The sequence below is a fragment of the Neofelis nebulosa genome, chromosome 7 (genome assembly GCF_028018385.1).
Source record: "Neofelis nebulosa isolate mNeoNeb1 chromosome 7, mNeoNeb1.pri, whole genome shotgun sequence".
In the NCBI taxonomy this organism is placed as follows: Eukaryota; Metazoa; Chordata; class Mammalia; order Carnivora; family Felidae; genus Neofelis; species Neofelis nebulosa.
In genome coordinates this window covers 32,519,914-32,539,430 of record NC_080788.1, presented here as the reverse complement: position 1 = coordinate 32,539,430, position 19,517 = coordinate 32,519,914, and the positions used below count along the sequence as shown (strand labels likewise).

Here is a 19,517-nt window from a genome sequence, read left to right as displayed (position 1 = left end):
AGGAAAAAAGCAGCCCCCATTTGCTGATGGTGGCCCACGCTGAGCTCACGCAGAGCTCGGTTCTTCTGCACCCTGGCTCTAATACAGCAGCCCTGGCAGGCAGGTTGCATTAGCCCCATGTGATGGCCAAAGAGGTCAAGACCCAGGGAAGTGAAGGGACTTGTCTGGTTGGCCAGTAAGAATGGAGCAGATAAAGATAAGTGTCCCTGTTTGGCCACTAGTGACTCCCTCTGGTAGAGGCCAAGGTTCCTTCCCTTCCATCAGGATGCTTGTGGGAAAAGGCACAGCATGGGGGAGAAGGCCCTGGAGAGGCCTGAGAATCTCGGGTCTTATCTCCCCTGCAGAGTCCCCAGCCTATGGTATGGCCAGACCTCTCCACACCTTCTCCAAATGATGTCAGTCCCTTGAGGCTCAGAGCCTCAGAATTTTTGTTCAGTGAGAACGGCCTTGTATCCCAGAGCTGTAAACACAGCTGGTGTCAGTGGTTAAAAGGGGAGGGTTGCCTGAGACCATCCCCCGCACCCCCCCCCTGCAAGCCAGACTGAAGCCATAAGGATCTTTCCAGATGTTCCCCTATCACCGCCATGCAGGGCCTCTGAGGTCCTTCTCATGCCCGAAACACTTATTTAGACCCAAAAAGCATGAGCTCTTCTGCAGAGGCACTGGAATCCTGGAGGGCAGCCCAAGAGGCCAATGCTTACCAAGAGAAGCAAGTTTTAATGGGGAGATTTCAGGCAACGAGGCAGGCCGGTGGGGAGCTTTCCTGGTGTCCTCATTGTATAACACACAGGCTGTCTCGGCTGCTTATTTCTAAGCACGGGCAAAGCTGCTGACAGGGCCCCTCCTTCCCCCACCCCTGCCTCCGGGGCATCACAGATGGCCAGGAAGTGGGGTCCCCCCTCGGGGCTTTGACTGGCTTCTGTGCCCCTTACTTCCCACCTCAGGCTTCCAGGTCAGATGCTGCATGGTCTGGCATCCATCAAAGAGGGAGGCAGGCTACTGGACAGGGAACTGGGGCTTGGGGTCCAGTTCAGCTCCTCCTGCCCTTGTGCTGTCTCCCTACACGCAGTGAGCTTCCATCAGAGGGAGGGGAACCGGGGGCAGCAAAGTCAGTGCCTTCAGGCCTGAGGAGCCGGCTCCACAGATGCTGAAAGCGGCCGGGTGTGTGAGACCAAGTCAAGAGCGCAGGGCTCCTTTGGGGAAGCAGCCCCCAGTCAGCCCCTCAGGTTCCTGCCGTGGAGGACTGTAGGCTTGGGTTGTGGGCTGTCTCTGTTTTTCATGAGAAGTCAGAAATCCACATTGTTGTGTAAAATTAGCCAGTTTCTACACACAGACCAAACACCTCTACGCAGCTGAATCTCTGGGCCTCGCATCATGTCTTCTCCTTCCTGATCCCTCCACCCATTCAGACTCAGCCTCCAACTTGGCCAGCTGTCCTCTTCTCCCAGGGGCCTCCCCGTGGGGACCCACTCTCTATATGTGTCTCAGAGGCACACCCCCCTTCCTGAAGCCCCCTCTTGCTTCACTTCCAGGACGAGCCTCCTTTGATTCCCTCTTCTCTCTGGCCACTCCTCTGTGGGATCCTTTCACCCTATACCCGGTCAATGTTGGTGCTCCCTGTTTAGTCCTTGGCATCTCCCTGGGTCTCTCATTCCCCCACTCCCTGAAGATCTCCCTCATCCCAGGCTATCCCCAAGCCCCGTCCTGAAGGTCCAGGAATGTCTAGCTCCAGCCCAGTCCTCTCTCCTGCCCTGCAGCCCCATGGACCCACCAGCCGATGTATACTCCACCTCAGACTCAGCCTTCCCAAACTGGCCTTCTCGTCTCCTTCCCCCCCTGCCCCCCTGGGGCTCACCATCCATCCAGAGGCCTGTGAGATATGGAACACTGTCATGAGCTCAGAGATGTTTAAAGGATGAGCCCACTCAGTCGGTAAGGCTGAGACTCAAACCCACAGCCTGTGAGCCTGAACACTAATCCACTCTCTCCGGCCTTCAGCATGACTGGCCCAGAAATGCTCAGGAGGCTGTGGGGTTTTATCCCTGGGGAGGGCAGGCGGTGGCTGCCCCCAAACAAAGGTAGGGGCAGATTTGCTGGCCCTGAGTAGGGAGAGAGGTTGATTGTCCTGTATCTCCCTCCCTGTCACCCGTTGCCTGACTTTCGGGCAGCTCTGGGGCCTGTGGAAAGTGCCGTGTACATGCTAGGGTGCCCTGGGGGTGTTGGAGAAGCAGGGCTTGGGGCCAGCCTGTGACTGTGACTGGGGGCCCTTAGGATGTCAGTGTGGCAGGAAAACCAGACCCAGGATCTGGCCCTGGGGCCCCAGGGCCTTTGGGGAGCCCAGTCCCCGCAGCTGGGCTCTGCTTCCCTCCCTTTGAGGGTGTACTTTGGGCTTAGAACTTGAGATCTGAACCCTCGTCCCAGCCCAACAGCTGCTTCTGAGGCAGTACTGAGAAGCTGCCCCAGATTAGAGCAGGTTCCCAGCAGTCTGGGCCAGGGGCCTGGCCTAGCAGAGCTGGAGAGGAAAAGAAGATTCTTCCACACCTTCCCCCATTCAGTAAACACTTGCTGGGTCCCACTGTGCCTAGGTGGGAACTGGAAACAGCTTCAGCAGTGATAAGACAAGCCCTTGAGGGGCTCACCTAGCATGTGTGTGTGTGTGTGTGTGTGTGTGGTGGGGGTACTAAACAGATAATACCCACTTGTCCTTTGCCCACAGTCTCCCAAGGCAGAGGGCGACTGAGCAGGCTCCAGACCCCAGCCAGCACTTGGGTATTTGGGCCCCTCGGGAAGGCTGGTCTCTTGGGAAGGGGGCAGGAGGCAGGGCTCTATGTCTGAGATTCCAGACTCAGAATGTGGACCATACACCATGCAAGTTAGGCCAGAGACAAGAATGAGAGTGATTCAGGTCATTCTTCTGAGGTTGGGAAGTTCACCTATATGTCTGTCCACATTCCTCCTGCGCTAAGGCTACATCCATGAGAAGTTGATACTCAGAGAGGGGGTGTTCAGAGTGATCAAGAAGGATCTCAAGTCATGGAGAGACCTCCCAGGGCTGTTTCACCCAGGCCTATACCTTGCCAAGGGACTATCATTTCATCCCGTAGGGCCATGGTATTTCCTAGCCAGCTGTACCCTCTCCCCTCTTCCTAAGATGTTTCTCCGGGCCCCTCGCCAAGCAAGGCCACAGGGTAGACCGCAGCTGGACACTCCAGAGGCTGGCAGATAACACTTGCCCATGCACCACCTCCTGCTTCCATGGAGAGAAAAGTTTTCCCTAGAAAACCAGGAAATCCTCCCTGGGAGAGGATGCAGGGTATGAACGTGCCCAACAGACGGGAGCTTGAGTCTGGCTTTGCACCCATCACAAAATTCTGTGGGGTGAGGTTTTGCCCTGGGTCGTATGGACGAATCCCCCTGCCCTGCTGCCTCCCTGAGCATGGAGAGGGGTGCGTGGTTGACCCTGAGGGGCTCCCCTGAGAACAATGGGATAATTTCAGATGAAGTATGGGTAGGAAAGTGAGGAGCAGAATTCTTGTTTTGTAGAAAGAATTTTCCCTCTACCTGAGTGCTCGTTTCTGATTTCCAGGGCAGCACCCGCCCCCTGTGGGAAGGTACGGGGCGGGGGGAGGGGAGCAGCCATGCCCATGTGGACGGGGAGTTGGCTGGCCTCCAGTGCCCCAGAGTCGGTTGTTCCTTAAATCGAGGCCCACCTGTAGTGGTGTAGCACCATCAGCAATTAGTGATGGTTCATTAGAGTCCAATTAATAAATGAAACCCAGGATGAGAGCCATTGCTTTGCTGAGAATAACAGCCCTTCTTATGCCTCAAGTGGCAGCCTCCCAAGAGCTCACAATCCACAAGAAACAGCTGTACTGGGGGCTGGGTGGGGGGCACACATGGAGGGGGGATGTTGATGGTGATGGGCTATTGTCTGGTACGGTGGGAGGGGGAGAGAAAGGAGCTTCAGACCAGACATTCCTGCCTGGGATCTTAGCTCCTCTTTTGAGGAAGCCTTCTTGCCCAGCAATCCCAGGGGAGCCTGGCCAAGGCCAGAGGTAAGAAGGCAGGGCTTTCTCCTCCTTCCTGTCTGGCCTCAGAGGACAATGCACATGGGTGTGGAGAGAAGAGGGCTGGAAAAGGCACGAGGTCAGGGAGGACCACAAGCCTCCCTGTTGTCTCTGTTACCCCAACCCACGTCCCAACACACTGACCCTGGGTCAGCCAGCCATGCCCTCCCCAGACCTGTTCACGGCTCCTCAAAGCCTCAGGCTCTATCCTCCGATTGGAAAAGTTCTCATCTCTGTCTGTTCAAGCCCTGCATCCTCCAGGAAACCTTGCCTCCCCAGTCCGGCCCAGGCAGGGTCACAAACCCCAGAACCCAGCCTTTGACCACCCCATTCAGATGACCACCTCTGCAGGGGCCAACTCTCCCATTCTACCCCTGTTGCATAAGGCTGGAGACCTGGGCAGGGGACAGGTCATTGGTTTTTTTTTGTGCCCTCCAGGGATGGAAGGAGGTCCATGCCTGGGAGTCTGGCTGCCTCAGACTTCTGGGGGATGGGGAGGCTGGCCTTCCTGACCCAAAGGCTGACATGGAGAGTGCAAGTAGAGGGGAACTGTGCTGCCTTCTCAGGACAGAATGGGGTCCAGTCATGACACACTGGGCATCTGGCCTTAAGGAATCTTAGTCTGAACCTGTTTCCTCACCTGCCTCTAAGTTTCCCAGGTGAGCAAGTGATAGGGTTGTGGAGGACCCGGTCAAAAGATTACAAGGCCTCTTGTTCTGCCATCCATCTATGTAAAGGTTCTGCCCTTCGTCCATCTTTTTTTTTTTTTTTTTTTTTTTTTATTTATTTTTGGGACAGAGAGAGACAGAGCATGAACGGGGGAGGGGCAGAGAGAGAGGGAGACACAGAATCGGAAACAGGCTCCAGGCTCCGAGCCATCAGCCCAGAGCCCGACGCGGGGCTCGAACTCACAGACCGCGAGATCGTGACCTGGCTGAAGTCGGACGCTTAACCGACTGCGCCACCCAGGCGCCCCTCGTCCATCTTCATTCTGCCCAAGCATCGCCTTCCTTGGGGCTTCTGGGAACATCCTTCTGGTCTTCCAGGATACCGGGTCCTGCCTAGCCAGGACCCCTGCAGCCAGAACAGATCCAAATTAGGGTCCTCCCTTTCCACCTGATACCCTAGGGGCTGCCCTGGGATCGACACTCAGGACAGGCAGGTGGTCTGCATCCTGAGCTTCCAAAGCCCTGGACCCTGTCAAGGCCAGACTTTGACATTTGTTCATGCTCTGACACCTTGAGGAGTGTGGGAGACCAAGCAGACAGGCAGGGCAAGTGCAGGGGGTGGGCTTAGAGAACTGAGAGGCAGCTTGAGGGCTGGTACGTGGAGGAGGGTATGGAGATGGGGTAATGTGTGGCACACAGACCTCCCTGGGGAAGCCTGTGTATCCGTGCACACATACACATGCACGGGCTGGTGGAGGGGCTGGTCAGGGGAGCCTTCCTGGAGGCAGGGACAGTGGCACACACCCCCACCCCTAGAGGTATACATGCTCTAGAGGGCATTTCAGAGGATGCGTGGAGGGTGGGGGAATGGCTCAGGAGCCTGTACTCACCACCCCATCAGTGCCCTGTACTTTCCCACTGCCCACCTAACCGACAGCCTCTGGGGCCAGACAACAGTCTCCCTTAGTGACAGTGTAGAAGGAAAGCAAAAAATCCGGCTTCTTCCCTCCCATTTACTGATGTGCTTGGGCCTGGCCCCACCCCCTGCTTGGGTGGGAGCCCCAGGGCCTCCTGGCAGCTTTGTCAAACACACACATACCCCTCCAGTGCGCTGGGGGGTGGGCCTGGTAGGGAGGGGTTTCTGTTTCTTGGCAGTTTGGGACCCAGGATTGCTAAACTGTACCCCTGAACCCAACCCCAGTTCCATCCTGGTATGACTGCCCCTCCCATGGCTGAATTAAGTCTAAGCCCCTGACAGCAGGCTCCCAGCCTGGAGCACCCAGCAGCTCCCCCAGGGCCTGCCTGCGAGAGCCAGGCCAGGGCTCTAAGGATCGGAGGGAGGATCCTGCTCTTATAGTAAGCTATATGGAGGCAGGTCCTGGAGAGGTCCCCTGGGCTCGGAAGCTTCCCTGGGAGACCTGAGCCCCATCAGGGGCCAGGGGTCCTACAACCTAGCCTTCCATGTGCCCAGCTGAGAGGTGCAGAATGGGAACTAGGAGCAAGGAGTGAACTGGCCCCCTTTGCCCCTCTAGATCTCTAGTTTCTAGAATAGCATCAAGGCCTGAAGGAGTCAGCTGTGCCAGGAAAAGCCATTACCCTGACAGCCTCCCTCCACCTGCTAAAAGCCTCCCTCCTTCCCCTGGGGCCTCACCCCTCCTGAGTTATTTCATCTCCACTCACCTAGCTCTGACAGACCTCTCCTGGTGAGAGAAGGGAGGAAAGGGAGGCTTGCTTAACCCCTTCTATGCCTGAGCAGCTCCCTTGGCCTTGTCCATTGTCCTTCCCCATCTCTTTCCACCTGGAATCCCTCCTGCTGGCAAGAGGGAGACAGGCTGGCAAGTACAGGTCATGGGTTCCGACCTGCATTCTGTCACTGCACTGCTTGTGGTTCAGGTCCCTTGCTCACCCTCAGTCTGTCTGCTCTGAGCACTGGGTAGCCCCCAGGGACACAAAATACTGGGTGTCCGTGCAGGAGCAGGTCAGATGTTTGGGGTGTAGAGGACTGACCTCATCCTTACATAGAGTGTAAGGCACAGAGGGGCAGGAGGAGGGGCTCAGACGGCACCCCTGAGTTAGTGGAGGCTAGCAAGTCAGGAGGCAGGGAGCTCCAACCCCTGCCAGCCTTGATGCCTTCTCCTCTCCAGCCTGGCAGCCTCCTTCACAGCCCCGGGCCAGAGGGGCCTTCTTCGCAGGTGTGCGGAGACGAAGTGTCTGGACCAGGGCTGAGTCTGGGAGGCATCCCCCTCATCATCCCAGCCCTCTCTCGGTGCTCCCCTGCCCCTGCCAGGCTGCCTTGGGTCAGCGACTTTTGAGAAACACCCAGCTTGTGTCGTACATGAGGGAATAACATGAACTGGGGCCTTCTGTGTGCCAAGAGCTTAACATGCTTTCTTCCCAGTCCTTATAACCACCCTGGGAGGGAGGTCCCACCTACAGAGGAGGAAACTGAGGCTCAGAGAGGACAGGTGGCCTGGTCAAGAGGTAACTGCGGCCTCAGACCCAGTTGTGTGTGGCTCTGAAGCCTGTCCTCTCCCCAGGACTCCATACCTTGGCCACGGCAGCCCGAGATCCTCAGAGGTAGACCCAGAGTTGGGGTCAAGATGGGGGGACACCAGGCCAATTAAAACAATTATGATGATTTAAAGGGCAATTAAAACGATTATGATGATTAGCACCATCATGATACTTAACAACATGCCAACTACTTTACACACATGAATTCATCTCATGCCCACAACCGCCCTGCATTATCAACCCCATTTCACAGGTGAAGGAAGTAACGTACCACAAGAGCACGTACCTTGACAAAGTCACACAGCTAATAAGGGGCAGAGCTGCGATTAGGAACTCCAGGGACCCTGTTGTCATCACCAGGCCACACTGTCTCTCAGCTGAAGCAGAGAGGAATCTCCAGCTGGGCCCTGGAGCTTGGAGACAGGACTCTTACAAGAATGGCTGTCCGCAGGAGTCCTGTAGACAATTGGGGAGCAAAGATCCAGGCTGCTGTGTCACTCAAGTCCAGAGGCCAGAGGGAGCAGTGAGGACCAGGGGGCTCTGAAGGCTTCCTGGAGGGGAAGAACAGGGTGGGCTGGGAAGGCCACAGGCTGATTTAGCTACCATATGGGGCACTTTGGCTCTGAGTTTCTGGGCCAGCTCGCCTGCGCCACACTCCCTTTGGGGGCCTCCGGGGTAGGGCCAAGGCTGGTGAGGACACCATCTGTGCTTCCGCCTGGGGAACCATTGGTGCACAGCACCTCCCCCTCCTGAGTACATGGCGTGGCTACCCCTGCTCCAGGCTCTCTGGGATGGTTCCTCACCCATGATTGCTGCAGTTAATGTAGCAGCGCTATTTACAGCCCCAACATAATAACCTCCTCAACAGAAGAAGTATTAACTCTCTTGCTGAACTGTTTGATGGCTCGGGAGCTCAGGGACATAAGTGTCAGATACCTGTGGGATGCACTGGGAAGCAGAGGGCCCAAGATCCCACCTCTCCTTGGACAGGCTGGCCCTGCACAACCCCTCACCGCCCCCCTGCCTTGCCCCGTGCCCAGCTCTAAGTGTCCAGCCCAGGGCCCTGCACGAAGTGGGTGCTGCAAAAGGCAGTAGTGTGCGTGTGCTCCGTGGAAAAGGTTCAGAGCCCAGGAAGCTGGGCCAAGCCTTGGGAGTTGGGCCAGCAGCTTAGGGAAACGAAGGTCAAAGGAGAAGCCAGCCGGGCGGGCACCACACAGCCGCCCTGCCCAGAGACTTCCTCCCACTGAATAGAACCTAGAGAAGAGAGTCAGGATGGGGAGTCTATGCACACAGGCGCCTGCTGGGGAACCCTGCCAAGGCAGAGGGCAGAAAGTCAGACAGGCAAGGAGTCTACCCCCATTCCCATTCTCACCCTTGGCCTCGGGTGCCTGAGTCCACGTGAAGGCCTCAGCAGTGGCCGGAGAGACAGGGTGGTCCCCCAGGCGGTCAGGGCAGCCAAGACCTGGCGTTCCCTGGGCCTGGGATGACAAGAGTGTGTCTGCCTGGGAGGGAGCTCTCCATTCTCTGTCCACCCTTTGCTCAGATTTATGGACAATGTGTCTAGAAGGGGTGAGCAGCAGGCAGGACACCCTTCCTCTGACTCAGCCTGCTCCTCCCCTCCCCAGGGAAACCACATCTGAGGATGTGAAGGACCAGAATGCCAAGGCAGCCACATCTGTGACCACAGAGCCCACCATAGCCCCCATCTGGGGGGACACGGTCAAAGTGGAGCTCCAAACTGAGGATGCGGGACAAGAAGGTGAGGTGGGGGCGAAACGTGGCTTGGCGTGCACGGGAGGGGTGTGAGGCAGAGGCAGGCTCCCTCTTGAGTCAGCTGGAAGCCACCTGAACACCTCTCTGGGCTCAGTTAAAAGCACTTTAAAGAAAAAAAATCATAATAGTGTCACGCCTCATCTCCTCAGTCTGCTCGAAAAATGAGTTGTTCCACATAAATGAATTTCCCAGACAATGAAAGCTTATCTTTTTACGGCCGCTGTTATTATTTTCATGGTTGTTATTACTACCATCTCCCACTGAAACGGCACATTACAGCTTCCTGGCACATCCCCACACATCGCTCACTGGGAGCTCCTCCTTGGGAGGAGCAGTGCTGTTCCCATTGCAAAGATGGGAACACTGAGTTTCAGGGAACTGGGCCAAGCTCAGGTAATCAGTAAGTGGAGGACCTAGGATCAGCCACACACACTCTCGCTGAGGCTCCAGTGTTTTGGCTTTTTCCCTAGAATGGTTCCTTATCCTGCTTTGTCTCCTGGGCACTGCCCATTGTGAGACAGCGGTGTCCCTGTGCTTCCTGAGGGCCACGGGCCACTGTCATAGAAACCGCCTACTAGTTCCTCCGCCTCCACCCCCGGAAGCCTTTCCAGCTCCTGTCTTTCAGCAAATTCTAACACTGGAGGTGATTTAAGTTTTTCAAGGCAGGGCTCCTGGACGAAATCCCCAGGTACAGGCGTACATGAGTATGTGTGTGCACTTTGAGGTTTCCACTCTTGGGTGAGACCTGGGGCTGGGCACCCCGGAGTATTGACTGGCAGATGCCAGGACAGCTATGGGCACTGGCATCAGGCATAGTCAGCACAGACCCACAGGTGTGCACAGCGTCTGTGCTCTTATCGAGTCAGAAGAACCTCAAGTTCCTATCTTGCAGGTGGCCCTTCCCTCAGAGGACCGGCTTTACTTCCCCTCCTTGAAATCTCACCAGGGACTTAGAACTCCCGTCTGCCTCATAAAGAGCAGAAAGCCAGCTGCTAAACATGCAGGAAGATGAGAGACAGAGGGTGAGGCGGCCCGTCAATAAAGGGGGACAGAGCCAATTCTGGGTCACACCAGATGATATTTTTGTGCCTCTAAAGGGATAGGTGGGGCTGTTGGGGTGAATTGAGAAAATGTGGAAGAGGACAAAAAATTGACCTAGGATTTCACGCATGTGCCTGTGTGCGCCTGAGTGTGCATGTCTCTGTGAATGCCTGCCCGCTGGCTCGTATGTATGCGTGAATGTGGTGTGTGTGAGTACATGCTTGTGTCTGTACCCAGAGGCATGCATGTCTGTGTGTCATGTATGTGTGTATGCATGTGTGTGTCTGACTGCAACACTATGTTAGGTATGTGCCTAGATTTATCCGGGAGGCGGTGTATGTCTGGCAGTGTGTGTGTGTGTGTGTGTGTGTGCGTGTATCTATGTGGCTGACAGGAAGTTAGGGTTTGTGGTGAGTAGACGTGGTCTGGGACCCCACCTTGAGCTCTGCACATGTCATGTAACTATAGGAAAGGACATGATGAGTCAGTGGCCTTGGGGCCCATCTGTGCAGCAGAGAGGGGACAGGACTCACTGCAGGAACAAGAGGGTAGCGAGGCCTCATGGGCAGGCAGGGAATATTGGCAGGTGCCTCTTTGCAGATTGAAGTAGCTGGATGCTCATTGGAACCTGGTTGGAACTGGTTGCTGTGGTGATGTCTGTGGTGGGGGTGGGGAGGTGGGGGCCAAGCCAAGAGGTGGAGGGAAGGGGGAGGGAGCTCAAGGAGGTGTTAATGAAAGCAAAGGGGAGTTGCAGACCCGTGTCAGGGCCAAAGCAGGCAGGTGGCAGAAATGGCTTGTTGGCCACACAAAGGGAGCGGTGGGAGGCTGGAGAGGCACAATGCCCAGAGAAGAAGCTGATGAAGCATGTTTGTAGCATGGAGACAGGAACAGGGAGGGATGGCTGTCCATTCCCCCCAATCACAGCTCATCTGCTGGCTGCCCACACAGGGCTCCAAAGACTGGGGTAGGAGGAGGAAATGCAGGGCACTCACCCCTTCTTCAGCTTCAGCAAATTCCAACCAGATTTGGGGGACTCAGGGCCCATGCGTAGTGGCCATGAGGGGCTGCAGCCGTCATAGCTACTGATGAAGTTTTGGCTGAGAGCACTGGAATCCCCTAGCTGAATTTTTTTCAGTTCTGCCCAGGGCTCGGTGGGTATACAGAGCACTACAGATGGTTAATGAAGAGGAAAATAGTGACAGCTACAAGGAGCATTTGCTTAGACTTTCATAGCTTGAAAAACACATTTCCCTCCCCACAACAATATTAGGAGAGAGACAACGATTTTCCTTTCTAAAATATTAACATTTTGCAGAGCAGGAAAATGAAGCTCAGAGAGGTTAAGTGACTGACAAAGGTCACAGAGCAAGTTGGCGTGTTTGTATTAGAAGCCAGGTCTTCTCACTCTAAACCTCTTGTCTTATTCTACTTCCTTCAAGGCAACTTCAGGTCTTTTGGATACCCATTTCCGCATTTCCCCTTCTTTCTTTCGAGCACAGATCCCACTTGGCCAGCTCTTGAGGGACTCTGGCAAATGTCTTTCCCTCTCTGTTTCCAGGGTAGCAGTGAGAAAAAAGAAGAAAGGAAGAGTAATTAGCAAAACTCTTCTCCTCCTCTGCCTCCTCCTCCTCCTCTTCCTCCTCCTCCTCCTCCTCCATATGCTCCTCCAACAGTCCTTTTTAAAATTCTTTTAATGTTTGTTTATTTTTGAGAGAGAGAGAGAGAGAGAGAGAGAGCAAGCAGGGAGGTGCAGAGAGAGAGGGAGACACAGAATTCGAAGCAAGCTCCAGGATCTGAGCTGTCAACACAGAGCCTGACGCGGGGCTTGAACTCACAAACTGTGAGGTCATGACCTGAGCCAAAGCTGGACACTTAACCGACTGACCCACCCAGGTGACCCTCCATATGCTCATCCAAATGACCCACCCAGCTCCAAGTGACCCAGCCACACAGGGCTCCCAGACTGCTGAACCCGCCCCTCCAGCAGCTGTCCATGGTGCTGATGTGTCCTTGTCTCAAGAAAGAGGCAAAGAGCAAGGGGCTACCCCAGTCTCCATCAGGTACTCTCGTCCTTCCCATCCTCCCTTTTCCATTCTTCTCTAGATCTTTTAGATCCTTCCCTCCTCCATCTCTCTTATTCTCCTCCTTCTCCTCCCTCCTCTTTTTTTCCTCCCTCTCCTCCCTCCTCTTTTTTTCCTCCCTCCTCATTTCCTCTTCTCTCTCACACCATAGACTTCCAGAATGAAAAGATCCCTCCAGGGTTACAAGCCTAGCCTCTCCCATCAGCCATTTACTAGCTATGTGATGGCGATCAAGTAATATAAACCTCTCTTAGCTCCACTGTCCACAGTTTAAAAACAGATGGTGATTCCTACTTGAGGGGTTGTGGTGGCGATTTGTTGGAATAATGACTCAGGAGCACCCATCCCCATGTCTTGCACACAGCAGGTGCTCACTAAGGAGCATTTCCATGATTATTTCTAAGTCATTGATGTTCTTAGAGTTCACCCTGAAGTTCATGCATTTTTTGACAAAATGTAGTCTCTTTGGAGGGAGTTTTCTAAGTGGTGCATTATTCTTAGTGTTAGATTAATTTTCATTTCCTTGAAGATATTTTATTGATATTGGAAGATTTCTTGAGCAAATCACTTTTCCTTACTGAGACTCAGTTTCCCCATTCACAACATATGGGAGATAAACCCTCCCCTTCCTGCCTGAGCTGCTGGTGAGAATGTCTTTGACTAAGGGAAGCGGCCTTATTCCTAGGAAGAGGTACTATTCCTGCTTGCGTGCATATCTCTGTGCCAGCTCATGTGTGTCTGTTGTGATGGGAGCTCCATACTGTGTGTGTCCATCTCTGGGCTGGGAGTTTCTGGACCACTGGACAGAATTGCATCTTTGGATCCCAACAGCACCTAGCATGGACACTTGCCCTGCACAGGAGCTCAAACAGTGCTTTTAAAGTTGTGTACATGTGTGTGTCCCACACATGTGTTGGTTCTTCAGCATGGCCCCTGCTCCCTGCTCTCAGCAATGTCTCACCTCCCACTGGCTCACCTCACCAGGGCTGACACTGGTCCACTAAGCCCTGTTTTGACCTTGAGCTCACTTTTTCTCTCTTCAGATATGGTCCTCAAGGTGATGGACAATAAAAATAAAGAGGAGCTATTGTCCTACCAAATTCCCATCAAATACCTGAGTCTCTTCCACCCCTACCACTTTGAGCTGGTGAAGGTAAGTCAGGGCCCTGGGTGCTGGGCCCATGTGGGCCTGGAACAGGTAGAGGAAGAACAGATGGTAACCACCCTCACGTGCCCAGCTATTCTCTCAGAGCCTTCCATGCTCACCGTACAGTAAGATAAGTCTTGGGTCGTATGAGACTCAGGAAGCACAGCTCCTGACAGGTAGACATGAACGATTTCCATGAGAAATTTGGAATTCTCCAAACTCATCTCTGTAAAACAGCCCAATAGCATGGAACATCTACTACATGAAATGAATACACCAGTTAAAGATATATTCTGATTTCATGTATGTTAAAAGTGGGAATATATCTAAAAATCAAAGAAATACAGTATTTTCGTAGTACCTACTGTGTTTCAGGTCCTGGGCTAGACACCATCTTTAATCATCAAGGTGAATTCTGTTTTGCACACATAGGACTGGGACCCAGAGAGAGGAATCCTCTCAACCTGGGTGAGAGAGCAAGTGAGTAGCAGAGTGGAGGGTGAGCCCAGGTCACGCTGTCTCCCAAGTCTGTTCTTTCTGTGCAGCCTCCACACACTGCTTTAGCAGGAAGAAGGCCCAGGAGAGTTGGGGTGTGTGGGAAAGAAAGTGCTCCCTGGAGTGCACCCCTCTTGTAGGGAACTTGACATGAGCCTGGAGAGGGGAGCCTCAGGGACCTCAGTCCATGGTCTGAACTTCCCAGACTAGCTCCCCTGCCCGCTCCCTCTCCCCCATGCCGATTGGTGGAAGGAAGAACTCACTCTTTGATTGCATGCTAGGCACTGAGCCAGAGATGAACAGAAGCATACTTTCCCCTCAGTGTGCACTCCAGACCCTATTATGGTTTGGCGGAAAGAACAATGCGATGCAAGATTGTGTGGGTTTCTATCCCAGGTCTGCCTCTTGCTAACAATATATCCATAGCAGCCGCTTAACCCCCTAGGCCTCTACTTCTCATTGGCAAAATAGAGACACTGAGCATGGCCATTTGGACAATTGAATGCAACAATGAATGCAACCTCTAGTGAGGTACCTGGCACATTGTGGGTGCTCAGTTCAGGTCAGTTCCCCTCCTTTCCTCCCTCCCTGCTTCCCACCAGGTCCTGCGTTGATCCTCCTTCCAAGCACCACCTCAACCAAGGCCTAAGGTCTTTACCTTCCTTATGCCCCTTCCCTAAGCCTGGATGAGATACCTGGGGCAGGCAGGGCCAGGAAGGCCCAGAGAGATTCATGACTCACCTGGAAGACAGTGCTTTAGCTGTGATTCTGTGATCATCACCCAGGCCTCCTGGCTCTCTGTCCACTTACAACCCAGGCCTTGTTATCACATCTTTACAGAGAGAGCAGGCAGGCAGTGGTCCTTGTGAGGGCGATGAAATATTCAAATAGAAAAGGGAAGATTTATTATATTGATCTTGGAAGGGCTCGCAGGGACCATGAGCTTTAATTATCAGCTCGGAGCCCCGGTGGAGCAATGCCAAGTGATTGTGTGCAGAGGGCTGGATTTATGGCCAGGGTCTGCCCCTTAGTCACTCTCCTTCTTGTGTGTCTTCTTCCCTTGCCCTGTCCCCAGCCCACCCAGTCTGGGAAAGCTGAGGAAGCCACTGCCAAGACCCAACTGTATGTGACCATCATTCGGAAAGGCAGTTTCTTCCACCGTGACATCAGCAGCAACCACACACCTCTGGAGGTGCCAGGACTGGAGCAGGGGGTGAAGGGTTGAAGGGGCAAGCTTGGAGCAGACCCCAGGCCCTCCCCTTGGCCACCTCTGGTTAGCCTGACTTTGTGGGGCGGGGAGGGGTGTCTGGGGAAGAAATTAAGAAGGAAGAATGCAACAAGGCCTTCCAAGAATAGCCAAAGTACTTTGTGAAGAACCCACCCTGGGATGATGGGGATGATGGGTTAGGGATGGAGATGAAAATGACGCCTAACCTTTTCCAGCACTTCCCAGGCATACAGTCCTGCTCTGCTCCACACATACCAAGCAGGGAGGATGGAGAAAGGGAGGCTCCCAAAGCCTTATGTCTGTTTGAATCTCATGGGGGGTGGGGAGGAAAAGGCCCCCCACCTTGGCCCACATTCCCTTCCTGTTTCTCTCCTTTTCTGTCCCACTTGGAGTAGGGACCCCTGACCTACAACCCCCAAAATTTTAGGGCCTCCCCCTCTTCTTTGAGTCCTATTTCTGAAGAGGTTTGGCTGGCCTTCCAATTAGGCATTCATTCATTCATTCATTCATTCAATAACTACTTACGGAGCCTCCTCCAGGCTTGGCTCAGCTTAGACCTAGCTGGCACACATGATTCCCCAACCTTCTATTTCTCAGCTTTTCAGCAGCTTCAGAAAGATGGGCAATGCTCTGGAAAGATGTCCAGGGACCTATCCCCCCTCCCTTTCCCCTAAAGCCTTCAAACTTCCCAGAGATGACAGACTTAAGTAGTGTTGGCCTGAGTATGAGAGGGGGACCTGAGAAGGCCCAAGCTCTGGGCTTCCCCTGCCCCAACGTGGCTGATCTGACCCACCCCACGACACTATAAGCCTGGCAGGACAAAAGTGTTCTTTAGTCCCATTTCACAGCTGGGGACACCGAGACTTGGAGAGTCTGGTATGGAAGTCCAGAGCTCCTGACCCACATCTCTGCTTCCCCACAGCCACCTTGCATGCCAGTGTATATCAGACCTGTAGGTCTGTTATAATCTCCCCCTGTTCTAATCTCCCTCCCTTTTCCATCATGCTCTTTCCTGAGATCTGCCAGCAGTCCACACACACACACACACACACACACACACACATACACACACAGAATAAGGAAGAGTGGTAACAGCTTGGCCTTGCTGTTCCCAGGCCCCACCCCACAGGGAGAAGACCGTACCTTTAAAGACCTGGCAGAACCCTTGCCTGTGGGAGTGGGGGGGGGGGGTCCCCACTGAGGATCTGCCCCACTCCCACCCCAGCCTCCAGACTTACCTGGGAGAGTCTCAAGCACCCCACCTACTCCGCGGCCCCAGCACAGATAGATGCCCCCCTTCCAGTCCTGATAGCAGACTGGAGAGCACAGTGGGAAGAGAAATTGCTTCTTTTACTCACCAGCTGTCATGAGCAGGTGCACCTGGGCAGCTCTCTCATTCACACCTGAGCATATAGCACTGAACAGGTGTAAATTAGCCAGCACCCCCTACCTCTCAGAGGCCTGCTCTCGGCCTCTCCACCTGTTAGAGTCCCTGTGTGCACCAGGGCCTGACACCTCTGCAGTGGACTCGCTCAGCCCAGACTCCCACCCCCACCTGAAGTTTGAAATGCCCGCATCAGATTCAGTCCTTTGAATGTGGGGAAGGGATTCAGTCTCCAGGGGCCCCAGTGAGCATTGATTGGCCCTGAGCACTATCTTAAGGCCGTATCAGCTCACAGCTGTGTGGAGTTGCTAGCCACCTGCTAAGATGGGTCCTGGCACAGGGTCCTAGGAGAGAATGCCCAGGGAGGAGGAAAGAGGATCCAGAACAAGCCCTTACTCCCAGGCACTCTCCTCCCATTGAAGGTCAGAACTGGGAGGACCAGGGACAGTCTGGTCCAACCCCTCAGGGTATGAGCTGGGATACTAAGGTCTGGCATGGAGCAGGGACTCGCCATGGTGACATAGTGACCCAGCTGTTGTGAGTGGGCCCTCAGCTGTGTTCACAGCCCCTTCTTTTTCCTGCTCTTCTTCCCATGTAATTAGGGCCCCCATCCACCCTCCAAGACCAGCTCAAGCCCAGCCCTCCCACCCTGCTGAGGTCACTTCCTGGCTCCTGCCCTGCCCTCCCAGGTCTCAGTGATTCTGTTTCTCTCATGCTCAGAAACACAATCAGCCTCTCCCTCCCCATCCTCTACGTTTCTCCTTCCTAAATGGTGCTCATTTATTCCCCAAACACATACTGGGCTCCTACTCTGTATCACATGCATTTGCTAACAGCTGGCTATACAGCAGTGAATGAGGTAGACATGATCCCTGCCTCTGTGGAGACTAGGTTCTAGTCAAATGGACACAATGTGAGCAAGAAAGAATTAGAACAAACACAGGCTATGATGAGTGCTAGAGAAGAGACAATCCAGGGGCTAAGAGAATGGGGTGGGCTACTTTAGTAAGGTCACAGAAGGCCTCCAGAAGGTGGTGACATTTAAGCTCTACAGGAAGAGAAGGAGCCAGCCACTGAGTCACTGGGGGTGGGGGTGGGGAATCTAGGCAGAGGGATCAGCGTATGCAGAGACTCCGAGGCAGAAACAAGTGAGTATGCTGGAGGTGTGAGACAAAAGAGGCTAGAGCCAAGGACTGAGGGATTGGTGGAAATGTGGGCTGAGGGCAGACAGGCCACACATGCAGGCCTTGACCATGATGGTTACAATTATAGAATTCATTCTAAGGGCAGTGGGAAGAGGGTCATCTCTGGGTCTCAAGCAGGAGAAATAACATGATACCATTTATTTTTACAAAAGTGGTTTTTGCCATCGTGTGGCAAATTGCCTGAGAAAGGGGATGGATTGGGGGCCGGAATAGAAGCAGAGGCCACTGATGGGGGTCAGAGAAGTAGAAGAAGCCACAGGAATCACAGCTGGGGGGAGTTGGGGTGAGGACTGAGGGGCTAGTGGGAACCCATTTGGGGGGTAAGGGGTGAGGGCCAGTAGCCAGATCAGGAATTGCTTGGGTTGGCAATAGAGGTATGGGGGGACAGAATCTGTGTCTTCTCCCCCTGCCTTCCCAATGCCTAGCCCAGCGTCTGAAGGAGAGTAGCCTTGAGCAGAGAACCAAATGAGGCAGATGGAGGCAAAGATGATCTCATTACTGGGGAGAAAGATGGTAGATGGGTTGGCCTTGTTTCTGAGAGGGCCCAAGGCCACCCAAGGCTCACTTGCCTCCTCTCTTCCCCAGGTCTTTCTCCGGGGAATCAACGAGCCCCTGGTCAACAACCCTGACCCCATGGTGGTCATTGCCAGGGTGGTTCCCAACTACAGTGATTTTAAGTGAGTGGGGCCCACACTCACTTAAGGAGGGTGGGGAGGGCAGAGGACAGAGGAGGGGAAAGGCTGTCATTGCCACATGATTCCAGGAGGCCTAGAAACCTACCCTCCCCAAGGCCCTTTAAACCTTCCCACTGGGTCTGAGGTCCCAGGAAGGTGCTCTCAGCCCCTGGAGAGGGGTGGCTCAGAACTCTCTGGAGAGCAGGCTGCAGGGCAGGCCAACGTGTGGAGGAGGAGAGGAGGTCCTCAGCCCCTCCCAACCTGATGCGGTGGGTATGGGATGGGGAGGCAGAGCTGTCTGCCCCTGTCACTGCCTCTGGTGGCCCAACAAGACTCAGCCACACCATCTGTTGAGTTCTGATGACCTGTGAACACCCCTTGCTTGTTGGAGAAATGAAGATGACTGATTCACTCATTCTCAGCCCTCCTAAAGAGCTCAGCACATGCACACACCCTGAATCCTGCCCTTACAGCCTCCGTGCTCCCCACCTTAAGCCTAAACCATGGGGGTGGGTCACTCTGGCAAGGACTTCCAAAGGTGAGGCATTTTAAAGATGGGCCAGCTGAGGCATTGAGATGTGGCCAAGGCCACAGTGAGCCATGGGGAAAGGAACCTGGGAGTTGCAGCCTATCTCCTGACCAAGATGAGCTTTCCCAAGGCTTGGGCCAGCAATCAGGAGGACCATCCATCCCCTGTCCTGGTGTCCAAGCCACTGCACCCTCCTCCTCTCTCACATCAGTCCAGAGTCCGTCCAAGCGGGACCCCATGGCTTCCAGGCTTGGGCAGATAGTCAAGAGTACTGGGCATCTGTAGCACTCATGGGCTGACCCCTGTCTCCTTGCCTCCCCAGGGTCAATCAAATGAAGCAGGACCCAGCCTTCGTGGGGCTGCCCATCACCCCACTCCCCTTCCCAATCCCGTCTCTTCTGCACTTGGATGTTCCTCGGGTCAGCCAGAACGGGTGTCCTCAGGTATGGCTCCTTCCCCCACACACCCTGTCACTGGCTCAGACCTCTAGTGTCTCACCCACGTGTCCATTCATTCATTCCTTCAGTCAGCGATTCCCTTGACTATTAAGGAGTTTATTGAACCCAACCATGTACCCAGAGCCATGCCTGTCTGTGCTGGGGAGGAGCTGCCCTCGGGGCACTCTTGGTCTGCAGAAGATAGGCATCACACATAGGAAAAGGTCAAACATCAACACAAGGTAATATGTAATCTAATAACAAACCAGGAGGG

At 54.2% G+C, this 19,517-nt stretch overlaps 1 protein-coding gene across 8 annotated transcripts in view; it reads left to right on the top strand.

Moving 5' to 3' along the window:
* CCDC33 (coiled-coil domain containing 33) overlaps nt 1-19,517 on the top strand; it is a 109,705-nt gene that overhangs the window by 29,098 nt on the left and 61,090 nt on the right. For all 8 annotated transcript variants that reach the window (XM_058737076.1, XM_058737072.1, XM_058737075.1 and 5 more), the window contains 5 exons: nt 8,875-9,008; nt 13,188-13,297; nt 14,862-14,978; nt 18,189-18,280; nt 19,129-19,249. In XM_058737076.1, the coding sequence (XP_058593059.1) occupies nt 8,875-9,008; nt 13,188-13,297; nt 14,862-14,978; nt 18,189-18,280; nt 19,129-19,249 (574 nt within the window). The remainder of the gene's footprint in view (nt 1-8,874; nt 9,009-13,187; nt 13,298-14,861; nt 14,979-18,188; nt 18,281-19,128; nt 19,250-19,517) is intronic.